The sequence below is a fragment of the Pristis pectinata genome, chromosome 23, assembly GCF_009764475.1.
Source record: "Pristis pectinata isolate sPriPec2 chromosome 23, sPriPec2.1.pri, whole genome shotgun sequence".
NCBI lineage: Eukaryota > Metazoa > Chordata > Chondrichthyes > Rhinopristiformes > Pristidae > Pristis > Pristis pectinata.
Window position 1 is genome coordinate 9,035,752 of NC_067427.1, and position 9,888 is coordinate 9,045,639.

Genomic DNA, 9,888 nt, shown 5'->3' on the forward strand with positions numbered 1-9,888 from the left:
AGTTCACATTATCTGCTGTTCATTGCTCTTTACCCAGTGCTTAAGTCAAATTGTATGACATTGGACATCACTGCACTGCTGTATAGACTCTGCAGGTTCATCATTCACTCAAATAGTAATTATATCTGTAGAGAAATAGTAGGACCTTCACAACACAGATGCAGCCATTTCTCGATTTACAAACATTCAAGTTACGTATTTTTGCTACAAAGTATTTCAATTTACAAAGCCATTTTTCATTCTCAATGCACAAGAACGTTACCAAAATTCCCACACTGGATTTTGCTTAATGCTTTAAATTTACAAAAGTTTGCTTAATGAAAAAATTTTCCAAGAATGTATCCATTTCCTAATGGAGGAATGATTCTAATAGGACAACCTCTGTAAAATGACTACTTCATTAAACAACTTCTGCCTGTAACTGCAAAGCACACTAGGCAAGCATTTACATGGCAACTCTTGGACAGAGCTACTTCCCAACAATAGGCAGTTACCATTCCTCATTACAGGTCATCAACACAAAACTTCACAGCAAAATGGCAACAGTAGCCAGTCTGCTCGAAGAAAAACATGCATACTTATGAGATATTGCAAACATACAAGAAATACTTCAAATTCCTGCTGATAAAACAGCACATAAAACCCATGTTGAGTTCTGTGAACTCATTCATGTGACCATCTTGGGTTGTTGCAGCTGGCTTCAATGGCCAAGAGTTGCAAATCAGAAAAAGTTAACACTTTTGATCACCATCTTATGATCTGTTGGAGTTACTAATGAATGAGTATTTGATGAGAATAGGTTGATGCAATTGAATTGCCTGCCAATGATTACTGACAAGAATAAAGATAGGAACCAGCTAGGAAAATGTCTATAGAGAAATAACTTCAAAAAGCAATCAACCTTCAACTAAAAGAGGAAAATAAAGTTGATTTCCAATCCTACCATAGACTTTGAGCCATTAAACAAGACATAAAGCTTTATTGCCTAATCCTTGAACAATCTAGTGCACTGTGGAAAATTTCATGAGCTTCTTTTCTAGGTTCGTTACAAATAAAGAAAACACAAATAGAACATTATAGCACAGTACAGGCCCTTCAGCCCACAATGTTGTGCTGACATTTTATCCTGCTCTAAGATCTATCTAACCCTTCCCTCCCACATAGCCCCCCATTTCTTTATCATTCATGTGTCTAAGAGTCCCTTAAATGTCCCTAATGTATCTGCCCCCACAATCTCTGCCGTCAGTGCGTTCCATGTTTATGATCACATACTATGTTAAAAATTAAGCAACGCAGCAAATATTTTCCAGCTCTACATCACAGCTACCAGAAAACCAGCACTGTATGTAACATTTGGTGTAATCAGATTCCACATCCTACTGTTGTTTTCAAGGTCAGAGGCGGCTCCGGGCTCAGGAAGCTGAAAAACTCTGGACAGGAATATTGAGCAACAATCAAGAGGACATAAAGCTTCCTTTTAATTAGAAAATAATGTTAATTGTAAACTGAAACATGGTAGACTAGCTCTGAAATTGTGACTAATCTACTCAAAGCACGCAAATGTTGGGTGTTCTATCATTTTGCAAAATAAACAGGATTTAGTTAAAAGGTAGATCTGTTTAAAGCAGAAGCTTTCTGCAAAAAAAGTAAACTGTCATTTGGAATTTAATGAACACTTTTCAACAAACAGCAATAGGTACTAAGTTTAAGTATTTCCCATCGATGCCCTTCCTCAATGAGTTGCTTATTTTATTGATTAGAAGTCCAATATCTGACTCCAATAAATTTTTCTCCCTGAAAGATAAACAAGCTGCTCAGTTCAATAAAAATATTCCAATCCTACGCCATGCCTGGTGTCAGATGAGGAGTGGTATATAGAAAGCAGCACCGAACAGGGGGAAAAAATCTCTAATCCTATTTTAGAAACCAGAAAAATATTACCTTGCTATTGCCCTTTGTAACACAAATTCAACAAGAATAGCAAAGGCATAGTTACCTTGTTTGTCAATCATTGTTTATTGGATTATGTTGGACAATTTGCACCATATTTAATATAATAAAATGCGCAAGAACTATCAACAATACTTAAGGGGTCAAAGAAAAAAATTTGAATTATAATGCAAAACAAATTATTTAAAACATTCACTTTTGTTCATCAGTGCCATCACATTGTTTGCCTTATCAATAATAGTATTTAAAAGGATATGCAATCTTATATAGTTGACTTAATTCATAGCCTCACCACATTTACCATAAATGACAGGTCTATAACCACTTCATCCTAGCCCTGAAACAGCTCTGAGTCCTGCCTCGCCAGACATTTCAGCTCAGCTAAATCCATAATTATCATGCTGTGTATTCAGTTCAATTTGATTTGGTATTAAACTTGACTGAAATCCTAACATTGTAACAGAGTGAAATTACAACACTACCAGAGAATGGCAGTGATAAGTAGCAAAAGCAATTATAGATCTTTTAATGCTAAAATGTTGACCTGTAAAACAACTGTTATTTTACATTCAGAACATTGCATCGCCCTATAGCCTCAGGACAATACATGTCCAACCAAACACCACATTGGAGATGCAGCAATTAAGGCATCCTGAATAACAGAGATAAGGCATCCTTTTGCAACCAGTCGTTGTTCCAGAACTGGTTTGTGTTGTAATAAGATTCCAAAGAAGGATGGAATTGTATGGAAATGTAGTGTAATACCAAACCACAACTGCAGCTTACATCTGGCAATCCACAAATAGAAGACATCTCTCTGTACTTCATTGGACAAAGGCCAAAACTGGGAACAGAGGAGAGAGTTACAAAAGGCAGAGGCGTAATGACTGAAATGGCTGCAGTAACAAAGGAGCAGTGGGTGTGGACAATAATGTGAGCAGTGTCAGAGGAACAAAGGCCGAACCTTTTTCCGTGGACCTACACCTGGAGGAAAACACTGAACAAAAAGGCAGGAATGGTACAGGAAGCAAGTTGAAAGTAAAGATGCAACAGGGACCCACAGATTTTGGCAAGACATAGATGATGAAAGTAGGGACTTAGTGCCAGTCGGGATACTTTATTTGGTGCACAAAAGTAGTTATGGAAAGAAAAGAAAGGCCAGGAGTGTTGGAGATGTTGATGCCAAAGGTGATCAGGTGCATTAGGATTTCAGCAGCAATATGGTGAAGCTACGAGTTTCCAACTGTGGTACAAGTGTTGAAGTTGAACATAGAGTGTTCATCCCTCAAAAATGCAAATATAACCTGGACCTTTCCCACAGAAATATTGAAAACGTATGCTGCCAATGCCATATTTTCTAGACGACCTTACTTTGACTTATTACACTTCTGGCTTTTGCTGCCCTTTGCAACAGCTTGCAGCCAAGGAGAAAAGTATCGTACACAACCATCATGTGAAGCAGTCAAATGGTCATATGCTCTTTTTCTGTTTCCTAAACAGTTATTTAGGTGATGGCAGGTCACAAGGGTTAGTGAGAAAATCACTGCAGCAGCATGATTGCACTGTTCACTTGTTAACCGCACCATTAAAATTGAGCCAAGATCATTGGTTATAAGGGAATACAGCTCAAAGGACAAAAAAAGGGTTCTGAGGAGATCTGGATAACCAATACATTTCAAGGTGGCATCATCATTTTGAGAAGGTTGTACATCCAGACAATCTCTCGAATCACCAAGTCATGAAAGACCAGGGACCAAATGCTGGTAAATGGGCTGAGTATAGATAAGTATTTAATGGTCAGCATAGACATGGTGGCCCAAGAGCCATTCCTAAGACTTGAGCACAACATTCAGGCTAGCCCTCCTGTGCAGTATTGAATGAGTGCTACATTGGCCAAGGTATAGCTTTCAGGTGAGACACTGCTGTGTACTCTCAGGTGGACAATTAATATACCATATCCAAGAAAAACTGGGGATTTATTCCTAGCTACAATTTATCTGTCGACCAATATCATTAGAAAATACAAATATCTGGTCACTATCACATTATGGTTTGCAAGAGATTGTCGTGTGCAAAGTTTCCCCTGCACTCCACATTACAATAATGATTATACATCAGAACTATTTCATTAGGTGCAAAGTACTCGGAGGTCTGGGGTTCAGTAGAAATACAAGAACTGCTTTCAATAGCCAATTTATCTCAATACAATAAACAGCATTTTCTTATCTGGCTTTTTGCAGAATTACAGTTCAATAAGATATTCCCCTTTTTAGTCTCGGTTGCGCAGCAACAAATAGGTTTCACAACAGTGATTGTTGGTGGCAGAAATATTATGTAACATTTCACAATCTCCCGTAGCTAAATTGATGTGACTGTACAAAACACAACAACGGAAAAGTAGCAAGTTCTTTTTAGAAAATGGGGGCTACACATTGTCAATTGTCCTATCTTTAGATTTAGATGATAATGTGGCAAACTGGATCAGCAAATCTGCAGATGACACCAAGATTGGGGGCATAGCGGACAGCGAGGAAGCCTATCAAAGCTTGCAGGGTGATCTTGACCAGCTTGAAAAATGGGCTGGAAAATAGCAGATGGAATTTAATGCAGACAAGTGTGAGATGATGCACTTTGGTTGGACAAACCAGTGTAAGACTTACACAATGAGTGGTAGGGCTCTGAGATGTGGGGTAGAACTGAGGGACTTGGCAATACATATCCATAGTTTCTTGAAAGTGGCGTCACAGGTAGGTAGGGTCATAGAGAGAGCTTTTGGCACTTTGGCCTTTGAAATTAGGGCATTGAGTACAGGAGTTGGGATGTTATGTTGAAGTTGTACAAGACATTGCTGAGGCTAAATTTGGAGTATTGTGTGCAGTTCTGGTCACCGACCCATAGGAAAGATATCATTGAGCTCGAAAGAGTGCAGAGAAAATTTACACGGATGTTACCAGGACTTGAGGATCCAAATTATAGGGAAAGGTTGTATAAGTTAGGACTTTATTCCCTGGAGCACAGGAGAATGAGGGGAGATCTTATAGAAGTATACAAAATTATGAGGGGTATAGATGGAGTGAATGTATGCAGGCTTTTTCCCTCAGGTTGGGTGAGACTAGAACTAGAGGACATAGGCTTAAGGTGAAAGGTGAAATATATAGGAGGAACTTGAGGGGAAACTTCTTCACTCAGAGGATGGTGCGAGTATGGAAATGGATGGGAGGTTTGGAGCAATATGGTCCAGGTGCAGGTAGATGGGACTAGGCAGAAAATCAGGTCAGTATGACTAGATGGGCTGAAGGTCCTGTTTCTGTGCTGTAGTACTCTATGACAATCTTCTGCTGTTAAAATTCCTTGGGAAATATTCCATACCAACAGAACATAAGAAATAGAAGCAGGAAAGTTCCACATGATCACTCAAGCCTGCTCTGCCATTCAATAAGATCATAATTGAATCAATCTTGATCTCAACTCCACTTTCCTGCCCATTCCCCATAATGAAGACCTGATAGAGGTATACAAAATTATGAGGGGCACAGACAGGGGAGATAGTAGGAAACCTTCCCCCGATAGCAGAAAGTTAGAGTGAAAATGTTTAGAGGAGATCTGAAGAAGAATGTTTCCCAACCAGAGGATAGCTGGGATCTGGAACCTACTGCCCAAGTGAGTAGTGGAGGCAGCTTGACAAGCACTTGATTCACCAAGTCTTGAAAAACTGTGGACCAAATGCTGGTAAATGGGATTAGAATAAACAGGTACTAAATGGTCAGCATGTATGTCGTGGGCCATCAGACCCATTTCTTGCTGTTTGACTCTATTGCTCCATAACCTTTTACTTCCCTATTGTCCATCTTGGCCTTGAATATATTCAACCTTTCATCCTCCAGAGCACTGAGGGATGGAGAAATCCAAGGGTTCACAACAAAAGGAGAAGAAACTTCTCATCTCCATCTTAAAGAGATGACCTTTTTTTGAGACTATGCTCACTATTTCTGGAATGCCCTACAAGGGGCAACATCCCTCAACATCTACCCCATTGAGCCCCCTCAGAATCTTGTACAATCATCTTTGTTCTCTTTTACACAGGGTTATTATTTGTTAGCTTGTGAAACGCAGCAGGCTATCCAACTGCTGTAGGCATCGCAGCTAAGCCGACAGGAACAAATCCAAAACAAAATCAGAAAATTTGGTGGGGGGGGGGGGGGGAGGGGGGGAGGGGGGGGAAGGAAAGAGAAGAGAAAGTAAATCAGGCAGCATCCATGGAGAGAGAAACTGAATCAACATTTCAATGCATGAAGGGTCATCAAACCAAATCCTTGACTCGGTTTCTCCGCTCCTGGAGGTTACCTAACCTGCAAAGTGGGGGAGAAATGTGATTAGAATTGTGGATCCTGGCTGACGTTATTTTACCAGTTTTAGCACCTTTACCCGGATGAGATCAGCCCTTTAGTACAGATTGTAGATGAAACCTCACTTTCTCTGGTTGTTACAACAGGGAAATAGCCTGCCCATGGGCAAATCCCTTTGTACATACATTCCCACTGCCAATTAACAAGCACTTGCTTGGTTGCTTCTACTTGCAATAAACAAATCTGATTCTGGGAAATGGATGCCCATCTAGTGATATTCTGCAAGGAACACTTCAATTCAATATGCTTAAGTGTTGAGAACAAGTGTGTGTCCATACACTCATACTCCCAGTGTCAACTCACAAGGGAACTCAATATTATTTTAGGTTTCATAACTAGATTTATCTACCAAGGAAGATGATGAAAATATTTTTAATTACTTAAACTTAAGTAGAAGTCCAGTCATCATTAAAAGTCCTAGTTAAAGCAATATTTTCTCTAACATCCATGTACCTATTGAACATGGGAGCAACAAGTTGTGTTATTTAGTGTCCTCAACAAAAGAAAAATCCAGGCCAACACTCCAACGCAGTACTGCCCTGTCAGCAGCATACATGTTTGCTCAGGCGGATGTAAATCATCACGACATTATGTCAAACTAGAGCAGCAGAGATATCCCCAGACCAAACACAAAACACTGCAGATAGTAGGGAGTACAAAATAAAGACAGAAAATGCTGGGTACACTCAGCAGATCGGGCAGTATCTGCGGAGAGAGAAATGGAGTTCAGGTCGATGATCCACAAATGCTGCCTGGCCTGTTGGGTATCTCCAACATTTTCTGCTTTAATTTTATACTTGAAGAATTCCCAGCACCTTGGCCGACATTTATACCTCACTCAACATCACAAAAGCAGATCATCATACCATTAACACACTGTTAGTGGGAGCTTGCTGTGTACAAATTGACTACTTTTCCCGACTTTACAACAGTAACCACACTTCCTAAACTCTGAAGCTTCCTGAAAGGGAACATGAAATGGCAGTCTTTCATTCCTGTTTCTTAAGCCTTTGCATTTTAATACACTCATATTTAAGTTGATGTACACTATTCAAAATTGCCCAAGTGCGCCAAAGAATGGACAGTGAACGACCCACGTTCCCAACAGGTGCCCACAGAGATGCTCCATCTCTAAGTGACACCACACCTGTAGGCTCGTCCGTCCTGTACAAAGGAACCAACTGTCTGGCCCCTGCTGCCTGCTCTCCCCCACACACACTGTCACACATTCAGCAATGCGGGAAAAGGTTCCTGACACTCACCCGTATCCTCCGCATAGCTGCCACGATCTCCACGCGGCTGTTTGGCCTCGGCACATCTAGGCTCCCGACGTACTTGGGAAACAGAAAGGGTTCATTGTGTTAGTGTGGCAGCTGGCAGTGATCTCCCGGCTTCAGGAGGGAGAATACAGCTGGTTACAAGGCCGGCCTGCAAACCGCCGCCGTCGCTTTTGTTAATTTCAAACTGCAATTTGAAGCCGCAGTGAAAGCCTCCCGTTCAAAGCCCTGCTCTTTACCAAGGCGTGGTAAAAGTTCAGGACGTGCTCGGAATTCAAAGCACTGGATGCACCTTCCAGGCAACTTAATCCATGACATAAAACCCTCTCTACCGCACGTTTAAGTGATTAAATCTTCACGTTTCACTTGAAAATCTCCCAGTTGTTCTTTTGGCGGGAGGGGAAGGCACTCACGCGAAACACTTTTGCTTCTGGGCTGCGGTGAGCCAGGAACAGGTCTACACAATTCTTCGCGCCTTCTGCACCCTGGACTGAACGCGGTGCTTACACCAACAGGGGAAATGTGACAATGCTTGTGGGAGGTCGGTACCTTGGCCTGGAAGTGGATGCCGTGTTGGAAAGCCTCCTCGTTGTGCAGTGGGGTCCTGGGGTCACCAACATCGTCCACCAAGTTGTAGCCGCTCCTCACCGGCATGTTCAAGGGCCCAGCCCGCCGTCACACACCGTCGGCAGCGCCGGCGCCAGCAGGTGCATAACACCCGGAGCCGGCAGGGGTGTCACGGCACAGGGTGAGGGTGAGGGTGAGGGTGAGGGTGAGGGGGGGGGGGGGGTCCGGGCCGGGATCAGAGAGACGGCAGGGGAGGGGAGGAAGAAAGAGTGAGGACGGAGGGGTAGAGAGGGGAAGAGGGAGAGAGAGAGAATGTGGGGATGGGGAAGGAGAGAGGGGAAGAAAGTGGGAGAATGGAGAGAAGGGGAAATGAGCGTGAGGAGGGAGAGGGGAGGAGAGAGAGGTGGGGAGAAGGGGGAGGAGAGAGAGAAAAGAAAGAGAGAGGGGGAAGAGAGAGAAGGGGGAAGAGGGAACGGAGAGGGCGAAGGGAGGGAGAGAGAACGGGTTGTCCCCGAGCACAGAACTAAGAGCGCGGGTTCCCGGAGAACGGATCAGAGAGAGATTCGAGCACAAGGTGACAGATTGCCACGGCAGAGTTAAAAGGCAGAGAAGTATCCGGAGTGCGGGACGGATCCCAGGACACAAGCACGGTCCTCGGGACGCCGGCAGCCGTCAGCGGCCGGGCGGACCCAGCCAGGAGTTGCTGCAGCCCGACACCAGCCTCACCTGCCGGCTCTCACCCCTCCCGGCTCGGCCTCTCACAACATCAGGGGCAGTGGGCTTGGATCCAAGGGGTGACCTTCCCTTAAACAGCCGGAGGGTCTCCTCTGCGCTCCCCTTACCCTCGGGCTCAGCCCCCAACTACTTGTAACACACACAGCTCACGCCGCGGACTGCACACACTGTGCGGATGCCATTCACTGTTTGAATACGCTTGTCTCATGAGCCAGGAACCTCACTCGTCTCCTTTCCATTGGATCAAAGTTGCATCACATGATTAACAACACACACACAAATAAAACACCCGGCCGTCCCCGCCCGGGAATAAACAAGGGACGGCAGGAAGTGCGGACACGCTCCCGTGTTTGGACTCTACAGGCGTGAACGTGCAGGAGATCCAAAGTCCAGCGACGCCTTGCCTTCATTCCGCACCGTAACACTTGAAAATATATTTAATGCACTCATTAATACGATGAAATATTTGCCTGTCGAAGATTGTCATTAGTCCCTACCACACCCTCCTCTTTCCGGGTCTGGGAGATGAGGTTGAGAATTTGTGTCTCAAGTTGCTCTCTGCCGAGTTGGGAGCTTCAGCAGGGATCCCGTCTGTTCTTGGACCCTTGCTGTTTCACCAGTTGGCATATTTGGACTTCTTGAGCAAAAACCAACTGCTGAATGAACTCAGCGGGTGAGGTAGCATCTGTAGAGGGAAATGGACAGTCGACGTTTCAGGTGGAGACCCTTCATCTGGATTGCAGTCTAGATCAAGTTCAAGTTTATTGTCGTAGGCATACATACCCAGGGTATGAATGCCGCGACAAATAGATCTTTGCAGCAGCAGCACAGTACATTATTGGTATTGGTTTATTATTGTCACTTGTACCGAGGTACAGTGAAAAACTTGTCTTGCATACCAATCAGTGCAGTTACGTTGAGTTAGAACAGAGTGCATTGAGGTTACAACTCTA

The 9,888-nt window shown here is 43.5% G+C and overlaps 1 protein-coding gene across 2 annotated transcripts in view; it reads right to left on the reverse strand.

Annotated features, from left to right (window-relative positions):
- The window catches only part of si:dkey-34e4.1 (carboxyl-terminal PDZ ligand of neuronal nitric oxide synthase protein), a 103,397-nt gene extending 94,221 nt beyond the window's left edge, over positions 1-9,176 (reverse strand). For both annotated transcript variants that reach the window (XM_052037071.1, XM_052037070.1), the window contains exons 1-2: positions 8,183-9,176; positions 7,619-7,690 (exon numbers count right to left, since the gene is read on the reverse strand). In XM_052037071.1, the coding sequence (XP_051893031.1) occupies positions 7,619-7,690; positions 8,183-8,287 (177 nt within the window). In that variant the 5' untranslated portion in view covers positions 8,288-9,176. The remainder of the gene's footprint in view (positions 1-7,618; positions 7,691-8,182) is intronic.
- Positions 9,177-9,888: the final 712 nt, after the last annotated feature.